This window comes from Nicotiana sylvestris, chromosome 10 (assembly GCF_000393655.2).
Source record: "Nicotiana sylvestris chromosome 10, ASM39365v2, whole genome shotgun sequence".
NCBI lineage: Eukaryota > Viridiplantae > Streptophyta > Magnoliopsida > Solanales > Solanaceae > Nicotiana > Nicotiana sylvestris.
In genome coordinates, this window is record NC_091066.1 from 62,240,223 (window position 1) to 62,261,605 (window position 21,383).

Genomic DNA, 21,383 nt, shown 5'->3' on the forward strand with positions numbered 1-21,383 from the left:
TCTCATGTATGATAACAGATCTTGCAGGTAAAGAGTTGGTGAATGAAGTACTAATCCAAACCTCTTAAAAATTTGTTGATTCTGGTCAAGATTGAAGGGTGAAAGTCACCCATCAAAATTGAAAAAATTTCACCATTCCTTTAGAGAGAAATGTTCGCATAGCCAATCATCATCAATTTGAATCCAGACCCTCTTTATGTTATACTAGTTTCTATATCCTTATAAAGAAAGAAATAATAGCATTAGAAAGTAAAAAAGAAAAAAGAATCAAAAAATAGAATAAACATAAAGATCCAATAGTCTGTGCTCTTAACCTCCTCCTTCCTTCTTTTTTTTTCTGATCGATGACCAAAGTTTTTTCCAATGTATCGCTAAACTGGATCATGGAGTAGTGTTAATATTCCAAATAGAAGTCATCGATCTGGAAATTACAGAAGGAAGGAGAGTATTAATATTGACAAATGGAAATTCAAAGGTTAAAGGATTTGTTGTTATTGTGGACAAAAGTGCAAAGTACTCGAGTTGCCCTCGTGGGTGGAAATCACACAGCTGCCAGGTTTTGCACTCGCTAAAATAATATTCATATTCTCTCCATTATTGTAGCTCACCCATCTCTCCTTTTTTACTTTAGCTTTAATTTTATTCAACCTTAGCTTCTCCCGAGTGTTTTCTCCAACCTGAAACCTTTTTTCTGCTTTCTAAACAAAAAAATTTCAAGATTTTTCGTGATTCGTGCTCAATTCTCTTTACTTGTCACTTTGTATAAGCATGAGGTACAAAACGATGAATGATATGTTGCCAAGTTTTTACACCAAGCAACATAACAAAATGAGAGGTTTATACATAGATGGTTTGGGCTACCATGGTGAAACAAAATTGGTTATTATAAGATTAGACCATTCGTGGGTTTTGAAGTTTATGGTTCGTGCAACAATTTTAGCATTGGTAATTGTCTCTTTACCCTGGATTAATACGATAATCGGGTACTTATCGCGCTACGAATCTAATGCTTTGTTCAAAGTTCATGGGATGACTTTTGATCCAATGAATTTGGAGTTTTTGCCTATAATATTTCGGGATTTGGCCAATGAAGGCCTACTAAGAATGGGCGATAGATCTCTTCTTGTTACCTGTGGCAATGAGGAAGTTATTTACAATTCTCAAATTGTTAAACATTACAATCCAGATTTGATTTCTTTTTCAAATTCTACACGACAAGATGTTGTTCCTAATAAGACTTTTGACTTTGTATTTTCCTATGGTTTCCCTCAGTCCTCAAATTTTATTGAACGAGCTTTGAAAGTAGGTGGCATTGTAGTTGTACCACTTAGTAACAATCCAATGGCTGAATTTCCACGGCCATCAAATTACAAGATTGTCTATGTACGAAAATTTGATTCAACTATTGTAGCCATGAGGAAAACAAAGAATGCCTCTATCGGCTCTTCTAGCAAACGACGACTTTGTAGTACTCTGACAACAAATGCAAGAGAGGTCTCGGGTCCGAACCCTGAGAAAGAAAAGATTTTTGGTAAGAAATACTTTACTTCCCTTAGTCGGACAAGCCTGCACGAATTCAAATTGATCAGACCAGTTGATTTAGAACATCAGAGGCCTAAAGCGAAGAAAACAAATGCAAAGGAAGCAGCACTAAAGAAACTCGAAGATGTACTACTTGAACCACCAAGAGCAGCATCAGGAAAATCAAGTAGATATCTAAAAAAAACTCGTTATTTACCAGATTTAATGGGTGTTTCCCTTGAAAGTTACCCAAGAAGAGTCTTCATTGATGTTAGTTTACAAGACAAGAATGAAGGGTCAGAGTGGTTTTCAAAATATTATCCTACAAAAAACACAAAATTTGAGATATTCAAGATTGAGACTGTGACTGAACAATCATCCGAAAAGGAGATACCATTGATTATTAGCATGTCTGATTGGTTAAAAAATAATGTAAAAGAAAATGAGTATGTGGTAATGAAGGCAGAAGCTGATGTGGTTGAGGAATTGGTGAAAAACAAAGCTATTAAGTTAGTTGATGAACTATTCTTGGAATGTAAACATCAAGGAATAAAAAAAGGTGATAAAAAAAATAGGAGAGCATATTGGGAATGCTTAGCGTTGTATGGATTATTGAGAGATGAGGGTATTGCTGTGCACCAGTGGTGGGGTTGATAAAAAATTATAAAAATTAAATTAAAAGATAGGTGGGGTGAGCAAAATAGAAAATGAGTTTTTTAACTTTGCTTATTGGTTTTGTGTGTATTCACTTGCTAGTGTTTATTGATCATGTATTACTTTTGAGCAAAATAATATGATAATGGGGTATATATAATATAAACAGATATTGTAGATATACTTTCTTGCGATTCTCTCTCTCTTGTAATTCTTATATATTCTTGCTCATTCATTCCTTTTTTTATTTTATATATTTTTTTTTCGTCGTGTATTAGTCATGTTTTAAGTTAGTTTACCAGTTTGAAATTTTAAAAAGAGAAGAAAAGACAAATAGTACTCTTTGTTTAAAAATGGAAGTTTCATCGTTAGTTCATGTTTTCCTTTTCATTGTTAGTTCGTACAATTCTAGGCTATCTATCTATATTATATTAAAAGGAGAGTAATGCATGTGGTTAAGCCAAATGACAAGCTAAAATGAAGTTATTTGGCAATTTTAAGACAACATTAATTATTAGAAATTATAGATGGAAATATAATTAATGGAAGTAGTTTAATGAATCTTATACATAATCTAAATAGATCTTAGATAAATCTAATTTATATATCCGTATTTATATGTATATTTGTATCTATATGTATATCTATATTTATATCTATATATTGATCCACTCATAGATTTTCTTCTATATTAGCTAGAAATATGGAAGTGAAAAATTAATTAAACATTAAAAATCTATAATAGAAAAAAATAAAAATAAAAAACAGAAATACGTAAATTGAGATAATCTATGACTATTTATATTTTGGAGTATGTTAAAATATAAAATAAAATTAAAATTTATTTATGATATTAAAAATTTATTGAGTATAAAAATTAAATAAATTCAAGCAGCAAAATAAGATCTTACTCAATCTATCTATATCTATTTATATTATATTAAAAGGAGAATAGTGAAGCATATGGTTAAGCCAAGTGACAAACTAAAATGAAACCATTTGGCAATTTAAAGACAACATAAAAAAATTGAATTATAAATGGAAACATATTGTCATGACCCGGATTTTCTGACCCTTGGGAGTCAGGATGGCGCCTACTCGCAGAAGCTAGGCAAGCCAGAAAAATTTAGAAATCTTTAACTACTTTATTTTAAGCCTTTTTAACAGTTTACATTAACAGGCGATAAACATTTAAATGATAGCGGAAGATGAAATTAAACGGAAGACTTAGATGAATATCCACGGACTACTAAGAGTACTACATACAACAGTCTGAAGGAAAATTGACACTGTTTGTCTCGGATACATGAGATAACAGAACGTAATAAAAGATAGGGGAGACGCCGGGCCTGCGGATGCCTGCAAGGCTACCTCGGTGTCTTGGTGGACTGAAGGCTGGCTCCCCTACTGTTGCTGATCAAGTGCCGCTCCGGTATCTACATAGCGTGCAGAGTGTAGTATCAGCACAACCGACCCCATGTGCTGGTAAGTGCCTGGCCTAACCCCGGTGAGGTAGTGACGAGGCTAGGACCAGACTCCAGATAAACCTGTGCAGTTATATAATTATGGCGGAAAATAAACAGGAATAAGCAGTTTAAAATGGGAGGGGGTGCATGCTTCGGGGAAACATATCAAGACCGACAAAAACTTAATAAAATATAAAAGGACAACTCAATATCTACAACGATACAATAACAATACTGCTGCGGCGCGCAACCCGATCCCTTATCATTTAACATTATTGCGGCGTGCAACCCGATCCAATATAATATCTGCTGCGGCGTGCAACCCGATCCAATATAATATCTGTTGCGGCGTGTAACCCGATCCAATATAATATCTGTTGCGGCGTGCAACCCGTTCCAACTATACAGTCAACAATAATCATAATTAACCGTCCAGGCAAGGGATCAACAATAGACTACACTATCCCGGCAAGGGAACTCAGCAGTACAAGTATATACGTCATGGAAAGGGAGAATCAGCTATAACCAATCTTAACTCAACTCCTACTCATCTCAAATACCACCATTTCTCAATCATAAGTAGATTCCACAATAAACAAACTAAGTCTTTGCTCAATATCAAGGATTTACTTACAATTTCAATCATAATAACATTCAAAAATACAACAAGTATCAATTTAAGACTCACGGTCATGTTTGACACCAACGTATAGATACTCGTCATCATGCCTATACGTCGTACTCAACAAGAAGCAAATAGCAAATAGAACTCAACTCCTAATCCCTCAAGCTAAGGTTAGACCGGACACTTACCTCGATGCCTCGAACACAACTCAAGTTTCAATTATAGCTTTACCCCTTGATTCCACCGTCAATTCGCTCGTATCTAGCCACAAGTTACTTAATTACATCAATAAACGCTAAATGAATCAATTTGAATGCATGAAAATGAGTTTTCAAAGTTTTACCCAAAAATCAAAATCGCCCCCGGGCCCACGTGGTCAAAACCTGATTACCCATTCTCCCACGAACTTAAATATATAATTTGTTTTGAAATCGGACCTCAAATCGAGGTCCAACTCCCCAATTTGAAAAACCTAGGTTCTACCCAAAACACCCAATTTCCCACATGAAAATCATTGATTTGAAGTTGAAATCATGTTAAAAGATGTTAATAATTGAAGAAAACTAATTAAAAATGACTTACAATTGATTTGGAGAAGAAAGGTTGTTTGAAAAATCGCCTCTTATATTTTTGGGGTTTTGAAAAATGAATAATGACTGAAAATTCCGTCTATTTATACCCCTCTCAAACCCCATGTGCGGATCGCACAAATGGACTGCGGCCGCACAGGCTTTCCTGAGGTTACTGCGGTCCAGTTCCCTGTGCGGACCGCACAAAGTCGACTGCGACCGCACAGCCTCCACCGCGCACCGCACAAGGTCGACCGCGGACCGAACTGGTGGGTTCAGAGACCTGCAACTTCTGGTTTTAAGCCTAAAACATCCCGAAACCTACCCGAAACTCACCCGAGCCCTCGGAACTCCAAACCAAGTGTGCATACTAACTCAAAAATATCATATGGACCTACTCGTGCGATAATATCATCAAAATAACATGTAAAATGATGAATTAAACCTCAAAACTTAACATTTTCATCAAGAACTCTCAAAGTTCATAACTCCTCAACCGGAAGTCGAATGCACGTCAAATAAACTTCGTTTTTCACCAAATTTCATAGAAACGTCTTAAAATCATATATAAGACATGTACCGGGTGCCGGAACCAAAATACGGGCCTGGTACCATCATGTTCTAAGCAAATTTCATTTCAATTTTCCTTAAACAGTTTCAGAAAATAATTTCTTTTAAAAATTCATTTCTCGGGCTTGGGACCTCGGAATTCGATTCCGGGCATACGCCCAAGTCCCATATTTTCCTACGGACCCTCCGGGACCGTCAAATTACGGGTCCGTATCCGTTTACCCAAAACTTTCACCGAAATCAAATTAACTCATTTTATAACCAAATTTTATCATTTTCCACATAATTTCATATTTAAGCTTTCCGGCTACACGCCCGGATGCGCATGCAAATCGAGGTAACTCTAAATGAGATTTTCAAGGCCTCATAACACAAAATTTAATTTAAAGCAAGTGATGACCTTTTGGGTCATCACACATATTTAATGAAAATAGTAGTCCAAGATTTTATGTAAGTTGAATTTCATTCTTTAATTAATCAAAGCCAATTATTTTAAGAATTAAACTAAAAATACAAATGTTCTCTTTTTAATGACCAAAAACGTACACCAAAAAAAAGGATGCAATTTTATTAAGCAAGCCAATATACTATAACTATAGGTATCTTTAATTAAATTTGTGTATAATATAGATTTTGTGTATAATTCAGTAATGGTATGAATCCTTTTTTGAGAAAGAATCATTGTATCTTACACATTAATTTTAAGTTAAAATAATAATTCTTTATTTAGTACAAGTTTTGTATTTGACCTTATTTGTGACAATATACATTACTATAGGTATATTTAATTAAATTTTGTGTATAATTCAGTTATGGTAAGTATCTTTTTTTGAGAAAGAATTAATTAAAATTTCGTTAAGAAAGAATTAACTAAAATTTTGTTAATTTCGTTTTGTATCTTACACATTTATTTTAAGTTGAAATAATAATTTTTTTAGTACAAGCTTTGTATCTAACCTTATTTGTGAACAATATTCATTACTATAGGTATCATATACATTACTATACGTATCTTTAATTAAATTTTGTGTATAACTCAGTTATGGTAGGCATCCTTTTTTAAGAAATAATCTATCTATATTATATTAAAAGGAGAGTAGTGATGCATGTGGTTAAGCCAAGTGGCAAGCTAAAATGAAGCCACTTGGCAATTTTAAGACAACATTAATTATTAGAAATTATAAATGGAAATATAATTAATGGAAGTAGTTTAATAAATCTTATATATAATCTAAATATATCTTAGACAAATCTAATCTATATATCTATAATTATATGTATATTTGTATCTATATTTATATCTATATATTGATCCACTCATAGATTTTCTTCTATATTAGCTAGAAATATGGAAGTGAAAAATTAATTAAACATTAAAAAATTATAATAGAAAAAAATAAAAAATACAGAAATACGTAAATTGAGATAATCTATGACTATTTATATTTTGGAGTATGTTAAAATATAAAATAAAATTAAAATTTATTTATGATATTAAAAATTTATTGAGTATAAAAATTAAATAAAGTCAAGCAGCAAAATAAGATCTTACTCAATCTATCTATATTATATTAAAAGATTAAAAGGAGAATAGTGAAGCATGTGGTTAAGCCAAGTGGCAAGCTAAAATGAAGCCATTTGGCAATTTAAAGACAACATAAAAAAATTAAATTTAAAATGGAAACATATTTAATGGAAGTAGTAGTCCAAGATTTTATGTAAGTTGAATTTCATTCTTTAATTAATCAAAGCCAATTATTTTAAGATTTAAACTAAAAATAAAAATATTCTCTTTTTACTGACCAAAGACGTACACCAAAAAAAAGGATGCAATTTTCATTAAGCAAGCCAATATACTATAACTATAGGTATCTTTAATTAAATTTGTGTATAATATAGATTTTGTGTATAATTCAGTAATGGTATGAATCCTTTTTTGAGAAAGAATCATTGTATCTTACACATTAATTTTAAGTTAAAATAATAATTCTTTATTTAGTTCAAATTTTGTATGTGCCTTATTTGTGAACAATATACATTACTATAGGTATCATATACATTACTATAGGTATATTTAATTAAATTTTGTGTATAATTCAGTTATGGTAAGTATCTTTTTTTGAGAAAGAATTAATTAAAATTTCGTTAATTTCGTTTTGTATCCTACATATTTATTTTAAGTTGAAATAATAATTTTTTTTATTTAGTACAGGCTTTGTATCTAACCTTATTTGTGAACAATATACATTACTATAGGTATCATATACATTACTATACGTATCTTTAAATAAATTTTGTGTATAATTCAGTTATGGTAGGTATTCTTTTTTAAGAAAGAATTAATTAAAATTTTGTTAATTTCGTTTTGTATCTTACACATTAATTTTAAGTTGAAATAATAAGTTTTATTTAGTACAAGCTTTGTATTTGACCTTATTTGTGAACAATATACATTATTATAGATATCTTTAATTAAATTTTGTGTATAATTCAGTTATGGTAGGTATTCTTTTTTAAGAAAGAATTAATTAAATAAACATTTTGTATCTTATATCTATATTATGTTAAAGGAATCAATATTATATTAAAAGGAGAATAGTGAAGCATGTGGTTAAGCCAAGTGGCAAGCTAAAATGAAGCCATTTGGCAATTTAAAGACAACATAAAAACAATTGAATTAAAAATGAAAACATATTTAATGGAAGTAGTAGTCTAAGATTTTATATAAGTTGAATTTCATTCTTTAATTAATCAAAGCCAATTATTTTAAGATTTAAACTAAAAATAAAAATGTTCTCTTTGTAATGACCAAAGACGTACACCAAAAAAAGGATGCAATTTTCATTAAGCAAGCCAATATACTATAACTATAGGTATCTTTAATTAAATTTGTATATAATATAGATTTTGTGTATAATTCAGTAATGGCATGAATCCTTTTTTGAGAAAGAATCATTGTATCTTACATATTAATTTTAAGTTAAAATAATAATTCTTTATTTAGTACAAGTTTTGTATTTGACCTTATTTGTGAACAATATACATTACTATAGGTATCATATACATTACTATAGGTATATTTAATTAAATTTTGTGTATAATTCAGTTATGGTAAGTATCTTTTTTTGAGAAAGAATTAATTAAAATTTCGTTAATTTCGTTTTGTATCTTACACATTTATTTTAAGTTAAAATAATAATTCTTTATTTAGTACAAGCTTTGTATCTAACCTAATTTGTGAACAATATACATTACTATAGGTATCATATACATTACTATACGTATCTTTAACTAAATTTTGTGTATAATTCAGTTATGGTAGGTATCCTTTTTTAAGAAAGAATTAATTAAAATTTTGTTAATTTTGTTTTTTATCTAACATATTAATTTTAAGTTGAAATAATAATTTTTATTTAGTACAAGCTTTGTATTTGACCTTATTTGTGAACAATATACATTATTATAGATATCTTTAATTAAATTTTGTGTATAATTCAGTTATGGTAGGTATTCTTTTTTAAGAAAAAATTAATTAAATAAATATTTTGTATCTTATATCTATATTATATTAAAGGAACTAATATTATTAACAAGAGGAGAAAGGAAAAAGACAAGAAAAATTAAAGCTTGGTGGTTAAAAAAATATAAACGAAGGTTGAAAATTCAAAAATCCCAAACCTAAAAAATGAAGACCTGTATCATTTCTAGAGCGCACTCGCTCTTACGCATTGATTTACCCAAACCTTTTTTAAAAATTAAGATTTCATATGCCTTAATGTGACGACCCAAAGGGTCATCACCTGTTTTCTTACCATTCCGTTCTTCCGAGGCCTCGCAAACCTCATTTTGAGTCACCTCGATTTGCGTGCGTAATCCGGGCGTGTAGCCGGAAAGCTTAAATATGAAATTCTGTGAAAAATACAAAAATTTGATATTAAAATGAGTAAATTTGACTCCGGTCAACATTTTGGGTAAACGGACCCGGACCCGTGATTTGACGGTCCCGGAGGGTCCGTAGGAAAATATGAGACTTGGGCGTATGCCCGTAATTGAATTCCGAGGTTCCAAGCCCGAGAAATGAAATTTTGAGTAAAATTGTTTTTCTGAAATTATTAAGGAAAATTGAAATGAAAATTTGGTTAGAACGTGTTGGTATCGGGCCCGTATTTTGGTTTTGGCGCCCGGTACAGGTCTTATATGTGGTTTAAGATATTTCTGTGAAGTTTGGTTGAAATTGGACGTCGTTTGACGTGTTTCGGACTTAAAACTCTAAATTTGAAAGTTAATGAAGTTTGAGGAAAAAATAGTAATTTTGAGGCTTGATTCGTTGTTTTTTACGTTATTTTGGCGATTTGATCGCACGGTTAAGTTCGTAGGATGTTGTTGAGTTAGCGCATGTGATTGGTTAGGAGTCCCGAGGGCTCGAGAGTGTTTCGGAGGTGTTTCAGAGTGGTTTCGGACTTAGAAAGATTGCAGGTTTTTGGCTTCAGCAGTTGCAGGCCATTTCTTCTTCGCGTTCGCGACGCATCATCCACGTTCGCAAAGCTCTGAATTTTCCTTTCATCACGTTCGCATTCCTACCTCGCGTTTGCGTAGAGTCATTTGACTCTGAGGACTTAGCTTTCTTTTTCCTCTTCGCGTTCGCATATACACCCTCGCGAACGCGTAGTCTTGCAGATCCCTTTCATCGCGTTTGCGTGAAGGTCCATGCGTTCGCGTAGACCAATTCCTGGACCCCCATCCTTTTTACTTCGCGTTCACACTCTTCATATCGCAAACGCGATGGTCTGCCAAGTTTACCCTTCGCGAACGCGACCTTCCTTCCGCGAATGCGAAGGGCAACTTTGCCCAGTTATAATTTTTAATTCCAGAACAGTGTAGTTGCGGAATTTTCATAAAAATACACGAACTCCTTCTTCTCCAAGGTCCTTAGGCATCCATTGAAGCTCTCTTTCACCAACACTTCTTGGGTTAGTAAATTTCATCTCGTTTTCTTTATTTTCCATCAATATCTATTGAATTTCTAAGCCTAAAACATGTAATTTAGGGTAGAAATTGGGGGAATTGGGTAGAGTTAGGGCTTTTTACTTTTTCTAGATTTAGACCTCATTTTGGGGTCGAATTTGAAAATAAATTATATATTTGTGCTCGTGGGTGAATGGGGGATATGAATTTGGTCCGAACCTCGTGTTTTGACCAAGCGGGCCCAGGGTCGTTTTTGAGATTTTGGGAAGAAAGCTTGGAAATCTATAATTAGGCATTGTGTTTGTTTTGTTTAGCATATATTGATATTATGAAGTCATTATTGTATAGATTTGATTGAGTTGGAGCCGAATTCGAGAGGGAAAGCGGTTGTTGTGGATTGATTTGGTCGTGGAAGTTGAGGTAAGTGTTTGGTCTGACCTTAGCTTGAGGGAATAGGAATTGAGTCTTATTTTCTACTTGCTAATTGTCGAGTACGATGTATAGACATGGTGACAAGTATCTATACATTGGTGTCTAGCATGACCGTGAGTCCTTATATTGCAAATATCCTGGTTTTGTTATGACTTCCATACTTAATTGATGATTTCTATATGTGGTAAAGAGTATGTGAAAGGAAATTGTGATCTTTCAACTTCGTGGAGCGTTGGCTCGAGTTGAAATACAAATTGTGAAGGTATATGAGATAATTAAATCTTTGGAGCATTGGCTTAAGTGATAATGTGAACTATGAGATGAAAGTGAAAGAAAGAGAAAGAGTTATTGGTTTATTCCCTTGCCGGAACGTTTCGTTGTTTTGTTGATTTTCTTCCTTGGCGGGATATGGAAACTCATTGATATTGTTCCCTTGCTGGGATTTAACTGTTTAATTGCATTCCCTTGCCGGGATTTCTATCATTATTTATTTACTTCCTTGCCCCTTATTTGTGATTGTTGTTTGGGTAAGGAAGAGTGATAAAGCACGAAGGGTGATGTCGTGCATTGTTTGATATTGTGAGGAAAGAGTGTAAAGCTCGAAGGGTGATGTCGTGCACTGCTTGATATTGTGAGGAAAGAGTGTAAAGCACAAAGGGTGATGCCGTGCCGTACGATGTACCATTCCGTACTGATTTTCATTGATTATACTGTAAGGAAAAAGAGTAAAAGCACGAAGGGTGATGTCGTGTACATGATTATTGATACGATTGATTTGGTGAGGACGAGAGTAAAGCACGAAGGGTGATGCCGTGCAAGTTTGTGATTTCTGATTCTTATTGATATTCTGGCCTTGTTGCTTCTTTCTTTATCTGAGATTACTCATTTGAAACTGTTATCCCCCCACAGCATGTTCCCCTTCCTTTATTAATTGGTTACTTCCTGTATTTCTTTTCCGTTGTATATATATATATATATATTCGAACTGCACAGGTTTACTTGGTTGTCTGGTTCTAGCCTTATCACTACTTCGCCGAGGTTAGGCTGGACACTTACCAGCATATGGGGTCGATTGTGTTGATACTATACTCTGTGATCTTTTGCACAGATCCAGGTCTTGGATAGCAGCAGTAGTGCGGGAGCCAGCCTTCAGTCCAGTAAGACACCGAGGTAGCCTTGCAGGCGTCCGCAGGCCCGGCGTCTCCTCTATCTTTTATTTTAGTTTGTTATTCCATGCTTCCGAGACATCAGTTTATATTCTTCTTTCAAACAGTTGTATTTAGTACTCTTAGAAGTTCGTGAGTAATGTGACACCAGTTCTTGGGTAGTGGTATATGTTGATTTCCGCATTATTGTTCAGTTTCTTTAATTTACGTCTTCCGCATATTTATTTAATTCTGTTGTTTTCATGATATTACTGATAATTTTCAAAAGAAGTAATTTGTTAATGAAGTAGCAGTTAAGAATTGGCTTGCCTAGCTCACATTAGTAGGTGCCATCACGATTTCCGAGGGTATAAAATCCGGGTCGTGACAAGTTGGTATCAGAGCTCTAGGTTACATAGGTCTCACAACTCACGGACAAGCTTAGTAGAGTCTGAGGGATCGGTACATAGACGTCTGTATTTATCTCCCAGAGGCTACATGTAAGCACGTGATTTTTGCCCTATATGAGAATTACTCCCAAAAAATTCAAAAAAATAAAATAATTTTTCTTGGTGTGCAATTTTTGTGATATTTTGTGTAACTATTTGTATGTTTGTCTATGCATGTTTATTTGTTAAATTAATAAAAAATACAAAAATAGGCATCTTTTGCATTTTTAGCATTTAATGTCCAAATGAACAATTTTATGCTTAATTATTACTTAATTGTGCGTTAATTGTTATTGGAAGTTAATTTGCGCTTTTATAACTTAATTTAGTTCTTAATAATAATTTAAGTACTTTTATAATTTAGTTTTAGAAAAATAAAAGAAGAAAAGAGAACAAAAATACAAAGAAAAATCGGATTGGGCCACTTCTTCAATTTCAAACCACAGGCCCAAATAATTGCCCAACTTTCCCCATGACCCGGTCCGTTTCAAACCGGGTCGATCCGGTCCGCTCCATTAACCCAACACCCCTTCTTCATTTTTGTCCAACACAAAACAAAACCAAAAAAATAAAAAATAAAAAGTGAATTATCACTATTAATAGTTTTATTTTTTGTTTTTTTATATATAAAAAAAATCCGAAAATATTTTATTTTATTTATTATTTTTATTTTAATTTTAAAAAATATATATATATAGTAATTTCGGAAATGATTTTAAAAAAATAAAAAATAAAAAAATAAAAAAAAGTAAAAGAATGTAGAAAATTTAAAAAAAGTAAAAAGTTTTAAAAAATTTAAAAGTAAAATAAGGTTGGAATTAAAAAATAAATATAAAGGTATCTGAAAATTTAAAAAATTTAAAGTAATTGAAAGTAGCATTTTTAAAAGAAAAAGAAAAGATAGTGGTTTGTTTTTTAAAGAAAAGTTAAATAAAGTGAGATTCTCTTTTAAAAAAAATAAAAAGTGGGATTTTAAATAAGATAAAGTAATTAAAGTTGGAATTTTAAAAATAAAAGTAAATAAAGGTGGGATTTCTTTTTCTAAAAAAATAAAAGCAATTTGTAAGTGGGATTTCTTTTAATTAAAAAAATAATAAAATAATAAAAAAACAAATCTGAAAATTTCGAAAATTTTGCTATAAATAGAAGAGAAAATTTAGGAAGAAGGGGTGGAAAAAAAAGAGGAAAAACTAGATAGAGAGAAGAAAAAAAGAGGGGGCAGAGTGAGAAGTATACACCCAATATACATTCTGGATACACTAAATATACAGGGGCAGAATTCATTTTGGAGAGTTTTGAAGTTGAAAAAGAATAGTTACTGCTTCATTGACTCGCTTAAGATCTGAAATAGTCAGAACCTTCCTGCCTTTTACTTCTTCTCTATACTTGGAGTCGTTTATAGTCTCATGGGTTTTCTGCTATTCCTACTGTACTGGTTTGCGGTGTTGCTGAATCTGTTGTTGCTGTGTTATTACTGCTGCTGACTTCTCCTTCTTTTGTTCTTGTACTGCTGTTTCCAGGTACACATTTGTACAATCTCGGCTTGAAGCAAAAATGAAATATTAATCAGGCTTTGTTCCTATTGAATTCCTCCTGTTTAGATTTGTGGTTGAATATAATTTTCTTTTCTTTGTATAAAAATGTAGTTGATTGATTAAATTAGTAACGATGTCACATATGTATAACTTCTTCATCTAATAATGTTAGTTTAAATTAATCAAAGAATAGTTAATCTGTTTTGATATTATGGTGTGTCAATCTCACGTTTTAGTATTATTGAATAATAGAATATAGAATGAAAGCAGTTTTTCTTTGTACAAACTCGGTCGCAATTTTCCATTCGCATTAGCCGTAAACTAATAATTAATAAGTTACGTTTTTAGCATGTAATTAATTAAGAGATTTTCTTTTATTTTAGAGACGAACTTAATAGGAAAATATAGTCACTGTAGGTTTATCCTTTTAAATAAAAATGAGACGAGCCTCGACAAACAAAAATGCACAAGCTGCGGGGCCCTCTAAATGTATATATTAAAATACTTAGAATTCGGGACAGGCCGTTTAGCGAATTTTACGGCCTTCCCAAAATAACAATACGCTAGTTGCTTTAGGCGCACCTTTAATAATTTAACCTTCTTAAACACGGGTGCACATTGATGTGACCCAAATCCAAATCTCAATAGAGTCAAAATGTGTCGATGACCACGGGTACATTGATTGTAACGCGGTTCGGGATATATTTTCACAACGTTGCAATTCCTTGTAGAAAATAATAATAACAATTATGAAAGCGGTAAAAAGTTAAAATTTGCACATAAGTTCATATTTGTATAAAATCAGATAATCAAGCCGAATATAACAGTTGAGCGACCGTGCTAGAACCACGGAATTCGGGAATGCCTAACACCTTCTCCCGGGTTAACAGAATTCCTTATCCGGATTTCTGGTACGCAGACTGTAATATGGAGTCATTCTTTTCCTCGATTCGGGATTAAAATTGGTGACTTGGGACACCCTAAAACTCCCAAGTGGCGACTCTGAAATAAACAAACCAATCCCGTTTCGATTGTCCTTTAATTGGAAAAAACTCCCTTGTACCCTCTCGGGTACGGAAAAAGGAGGTGTGACACTACAAAGTTAGGAGAATTTCACATTTGTTCTTTCTTGTCATGCGGATTGGTTCCTCAAATGCTAATTGAATTTCTACTCTATTCTTTCGTAGATGGCGAGAACATGCACTTCCTCATCTACCACTCAGCAGCCCGAGCCCCCAGCAGCACCTCCCACCAGGGGCAGAGGCCGAGGCCGTGCGGATTGGTTCCCTTGCCGGGATTTCTATCATTATTTGTTTACTTCCTTGCCCCTTATTTGTGATTGTTGTTTGGGTAAGGAAGAGTGATAAAGCACGAAGGGTGATGCCGTGCATTGTTTGATATTGTGAGGAAAGAGTGTAAAGCTCGAAGGGTGATGTCGTGCCCTGCTTGATATTGTGAGGAAAGAGTGTAAAGCACGAAGGGTGATGCCGTGCCGTACGATGTACCATTCCGTACTGATTTTCATTGATTATACTATAAGGAAAAAGAGTAAAAGCACGAAGGGTAATGTCGTGTACATGATTATTGATATGATTAATTTGGTGAGGACGAGAGTAAAGCACGAAGGGTGATGCCGTGCAAGTTTGTGATTTCTGATTCTTATTGATATTCTGGCCTTGTTGCTTCTTTCTTTATCTGAGATTACTCATTTGAAACTGTTATCTCCCCACATCATGTTCCTCTTCCTTTATTAATTGGTTACTTCCTGTATTTCTTTTCCGTTGTATATATATATATATATATATATATATATATATATATATATATATATTCGAACTGCACATGTTTACTTGGTTGTCTGGTTCTAGCCTTATCACTACTTCGTCGAGGTTAGGCTGGACACTTACCAGCATATGTGGTCGATTGTGTTGATACTACACTCTGTGATCTTTTGCACAGATCCAGGTCTTGGATAGCAGCAGTAGCGCGGGAGCCAGCCTTCAGTCCAGTAAGACACCGAGGTAGCCTTGCAGGCGTCCGCAGGCCCGGCGTCTCCTCTATCTTTTATTTTAGTTTGTTATTCCATGTTTCCGAGACATCAGTTTATATTCTTCTTTCAAACAGTTGTATTTAGTACTCTTAGAAGTTCGTGAGTAATGTGACACCAGTTCTTGGGTAGTGGTATATGTTGATTTCCGCATTATTGTTCAGTTTCTTTAATTTACGTCTTCCGCATATTTATTTAATTCCGTTGTTTTCATGATATTACTGATAATTTTCAAAAGAAGTAATTTGTTAATGAAGTAGCAGTTAAGAATTGGCTTGCCTAGCTCACATTAGTAGGTGCCATAACGATTTCCGAGGGTGTAAAATCCGGGTCGTGACAAGTTGGTATCAGAGCTCTAGGTTACATAGGTCTCACAACTCACGGACAAGCTTAGTAGAGTCTGAGGGATCGGTACAGAGACGTCTGTATTTATCTCCCAGAGGCTACAAAGTTAGGAGAATTTCACATTTGTTCTTTCTTGTCGTGCGGATTGGTTCCTCAAATGTTAATTGAATTTCTACTCTATTCTTTCGCAGATGGCGAGAACATGCACTTCCTCATCTACCACTCAGCAGCCCGAGCCCCCAGCAGCACCTCCCACCAGGGGCAGAGGCCGAGGCCGTGCTAGAGATCATTTTTTGGTCCTATGTTGTCTCTCATTTCCGTAAAAAATTATCGCCCAAGGACCAAAAATTCTTGATTTTTTACCCATGCCTTTTTGCAGTGATAAACCTCAATACAGAGGACAACTTCTGGAAAATTATGTCCATGAGCATTTGCTACAATAATGTTCCCTTAGGCACATGCTTCATATCAAACAAATTGTATAGCATTATTATTTTTCGTGGAACATTCATATCAAGAAAATTGTATAGTATCATTATTTCTTATGGAACATTTATTAGGAGATGAAATGAAAGTTTTACCGGAGTCTTAATATGTTTTTAATGTTTGGTTGTAAAGATGGTATTAACACTAACATATTAAACTTTATGGTGTAGATCGTTCTTTTTAATTATCCGCGCATCACGCGGGTAATAATACTAGTATTCAATAAGAATTGTCATTGTTTTGTCTAATAATTGGAAATTGACACGTTGATGCTAAATAATTCTTGTCGGTGTTTAGACAATTTAAAGACGAATTAAACTTTGCTTGTCTTCCTAATTAAATAATTAATGGACCAGATAATCCTCCTTTCATGAGATAAATTCCTTTGTAATTTTCTATTAGGAATATGAAAAGGCACACAACCCATGAAAAACCTAAGTAGAAATTGCACAGGGCGTCCTATTTGGTCGCCTCCATTTAACCTATACCTATTTTTTTTTAAAACTTTTAATTTATACCCACTTCTTAAATAACTTCAGCTCCCTTTCTCCTCCTCCTTCTCCATCACCATCACAACCTCACCCCTCAATATAATGAACGTAAAGGGTACAAAATTTTCACTGGCCCATAGGCCATAGCTACTCAGTAGCATGGATGGAATTATAAAGCCACAAGAAAACTCTAATCTATTCTAGAAGAGATTTGCAGGCACTCCTCATTTGCAACAGTCATCTTTTATGATTATGTGTTCCCAACCCTCTGTTAATGTCATGCCAACTAACTGTCATCTTTTAGTCTGTTTTTGTAGTTCTTAAATCCTCGATCTTAAAGGTAGCTAATATCCAAGGATTTACTGTATGTAATACATGTTGCTTAAATGATGTCCATATGATTCTCTGAAGCATGATATTTGACGATCCTAGCACCTCGAATAACTGATGAAGCTTCCTATTTACAACACAAAAACTTCAGCTCTATAGCTGAAGTTTTTGTGTTGTAACCGGAAACTTCAGCTCTAGAGCTGAATATTAATAGGTGGTAAAAAACTTCAGCTCTAGAGCTGAAGTTTCCCATTTACAACACAAAAACTTCAGTTCTAGGCTGGAAACTTTAGCTGTAGTATGTAATATTAATAGGTGGTAAAAAAAATTCTCATTTACAACACAAAAACTTCAGCTCTAATATGTAATATTAATAGGTGGTAAAAAAACTTCAGCTCTAGAGCTGAAGTTTCCCATTTACAACACAAAAACTTCAGCTCTAGAGCTGAACTTCAGGCCTGACTACTAGAATGCTGAAATTTTGTGTGATTGCCTTTGCTACTTCAGTCCCGTATGCTGAAGTTATGCGAAAAAGCGGGTACGCATGCAATTTTTTTTGCAAAGCGGGCACAGATTAAAATGCGGCACAAAAAATGGGTATAGATGCAGATGTCCCAAAAACTAAACCAATTAAACAACTAAGTCCAATAAGTCGATCAGGAAAAAGGGAATTCCACATAAATTTGATATCGAGTATTACTATATATTAAGTAGAAATTCTAAATGTACCGCTATTTTTCTTTTTTACTCTAAAAAATTAAACATAAATTATACTCCAAATCATTTCATTATATTGCGTAATGTAACAACCATTGCAAATAGTCAGACAAAGAAATTACACTTGATGAACTTTTTCGCCAAGGGGAGTTACATTTTATTGAACTTTCAGATAATTAAATTGAAGAGTGTATTTTCTCTTCCAAATTAAACAACACATTAAATTAAAGCAGACATGATAACAACATGTTTCTTTGTAATCTAGTTACAAACTTCACGAGCAATTCCCACGCGAGAATTTGCAGTGTCAAACAAAATCCTGAGGTTCTGCTGCTGCAAATTGGCTATCACATTCAACACTGAGTTCACATTGTTTGGGGCTGCTGCCATTGCCAAACATGCCAAGGGGGTAGCACTGCTGTGTATCAAAGTGTTCTCCATTGGCAGCTTTAAATCCATTCCCTCAAAGTGCAATGTGATGGCTGGTGCCCCTGCTTCATTTGGTGATGCAAAACATGTGTCAAATGCACCCAACGAGCTAAAGGGCCCTTTCACTTGTTTCCTAAATTCATCCCGGATTGCATTGTAAGCCGGTGGGACGAATCGGGTTATGACCGTCCCCGAGTCGATTATGGTTCCTGCACCGGTGTTCGAGTCAAAACCAAGTTGCTCGGGGGCAATGGGAACCTGGACTCGTCCCACACTTACACTTGTCAAGTTCACGTAGTACAATGATGGTCGGCGCGGGTTCTTGAGTAATGGGGTAGTTTTGATATTCTTGGGTTGACCCAGGGGTCCAAGTTTGAGTGATCCGGAGAAATAATACGATTTAAAACTTGGTAAACAATATGAGAATACGCCCGAATAAAGTGATCCGGACTGTGACATTAACGACATGGAGCCCCTACCCAAACCCAACAACCCTTGGGGCGGTATTGCGTTTCCAGATACAGCACTAATGCACCCGAAAGCATAATTTGGAACAACATCATTGGCTAGTCCAAGTGAGTCACGTGACAGCGTGGCATAGAACGATGAATCTCCGCCATATGATTGGTTGAAGAAGCAAGCACTTGACCCGGATCCCGACCCAGTACTCGTGCAAGAGAGCCCGCGGACTTGAGTACATTCGGGTACGGAGCAGTCTACTGACCCGTAAGTAGAGGACGTAGTTGGGGCAAACAAAGTATTAGATGTGCACCCAACACAACCACTACATGGTACCCATGCATTATCGTTACTAGTATCCAAGACCATGTACATAAGCTGGCCTGGAGTACCAATCTTTGCCTTGACCACATAGTTACCTGTAACAATGTGTAGCAATGATAATGTGAATTACATGTACAATGGGGTATTTATATTGAATAAATACATACTCCCTTCGCATTCCATTCATGTGAGATGATTCTAATTAGTACGAAGCTCAAACTATCTAATTTTCTATTTGAATTCAGATATATAGGGTGTGTTTGGTATAACGGAAAATATTTTCCGAAAACAAGTAATAATCTTATTCATTTTCCGGCGTTTGGTACGCAAATTAAGGAAAATGATTTCTCAAGAGTATTCATAAATAATTTAGATATAATAAACATGAAGCCATAAACTTTCAAACCAACAACCTTCCGGACCCACAAATTTCATAAACTTTCGAACCGCTAAACTTTCAAAACCACGGAATTGCAAAAAAAAAAAAAAAAGAAATTAAGGTAAAAAATATTTTTTTTTGAGGGGGGTGGGGGGTTGAGGGATAATAGGGTGGGTGGTAACGAAAAAATTGAAATTTGAAAAAAAAAAAAAATCTTGGAGAGGGGGTGGGGTGGGGAAGGTTGAAAAGGAGGAAACATTTTCCTCCAATTAGAGGAAAATGAATTGATAAGTAAAATATTTAAGCCAATCAAACATGAAAAAATTGATTTTTATGCCAAACACACCCATAGAATCTTCAAGTTTTTATAAATAAAAGTTACTTCATATATTTAGAAAAAAGTACAACAATTCACAATATATTTAAAAGGCTTATGAAAAAATTGCGGACAAAAAAACACTAGTTTAATTTGACTCTCCAAATAGTAACTGCATCACATAATTGAGAAGATCACTAAGCTACCCTTGAGTATAGTATACAGTATTTATCATTACCTATATTGAAGAGGTTCTGGGCTGGAGCAATGGGCACAATAGTTGGCTTTTTGGATACTACTAAGCTGGATAAATAAGAGAGCCTTTGTGGGTCTTTTGAGGCCATGTTGATAACAGTATTGAGAAATGAAGAGGAAGGTTTAGGTGGGTTAAAGGGTGAGCATTTCCCATAAATGTGAATGATTGAAAGGTCTGAATTACCTTTGGAAGAAGCACAAGAATCAGAAGCTGAAGATGTCGTAGAAAGAAGAGTGATTAAGAGGAAAGTGGCTATGGATAAGGCCATAACTTTAACTTCTTTTAACAATGGCAACTAGCTAGGGTGGTGAAACATGTATATATAGAGCCAAAAAGGTTGTATGGTTAGGGATTTTGGGGTAGGAATTAAAAGGGTGTGAAATTATTGGTGACACTAAAAAATTCACGTCAGTTTTTTTCCTTTTTATTTTGGTAATTTAAGGATAATTGTACAGTAGCTAGCCGGCTATGATCCAATAAAGGACTCAAGAGAAGTCAATATTTACAGCATAAACTAAGTGAATAAAAGATGACAAATCCAAGCTCTTATCATTCCATTGGTCCATCGAAATTTTCCATATCTATCAGTTTATCATTGTCCTGACTTGTTACATGATTTTTCACATTAATTAATACCATTGTTTTGCTTTAAAGCTTTTCAAGAACTTGCATAATTAAGAAGAAATGTAATTTGTTAAGTAAATATTATCGTAAGTAATATGATCTCAATTAAAATAAGACTTTAATTTAGATTTTGAATATCACCATTTATCTATTATAGTTACCAGTTCTATATATGATTCTTGAATGACTCATGAGCTTGACACTGACGTTGAGTCATTCATGACGTACCTGAGAAGTTATAGAACAAAA

At 34.0% G+C, this 21,383-nt stretch overlaps 2 protein-coding genes across 2 annotated transcripts; one reads left to right on the forward strand and one right to left on the reverse strand.

Moving 5' to 3' along the window:
* Positions 1 to 249: 249 nt before the first annotated feature.
* On the forward strand, positions 250 to 2,356 carry LOC104224639 (uncharacterized). Its single transcript, XM_009776320.2, has one exon. It carries the CDS (start codon positions 769 to 771, stop codon positions 2,173 to 2,175), a length of 1,407 nt encoding a protein of 468 aa, XP_009774622.2. The 5' UTR covers positions 250 to 768; the 3' UTR covers positions 2,176 to 2,356.
* A 16,042-nt stretch (positions 2,357 to 18,398) lies between these two features.
* LOC104210096 (aspartyl protease AED3-like) lies at positions 18,399 to 21,002 on the reverse strand. Its single transcript, XM_009758905.2, has 2 exons — positions 20,493 to 21,002; positions 18,399 to 19,654 (listed from the first exon to the last, which is right to left on the reverse strand). Exons 1-2 carry the CDS (start codon positions 20,776 to 20,778, stop codon positions 18,609 to 18,611), a joined length of 1,332 nt encoding a protein of 443 aa, XP_009757207.1. The 5' UTR covers positions 20,779 to 21,002; the 3' UTR covers positions 18,399 to 18,608.
* Positions 21,003 to 21,383: the final 381 nt, after the last annotated feature.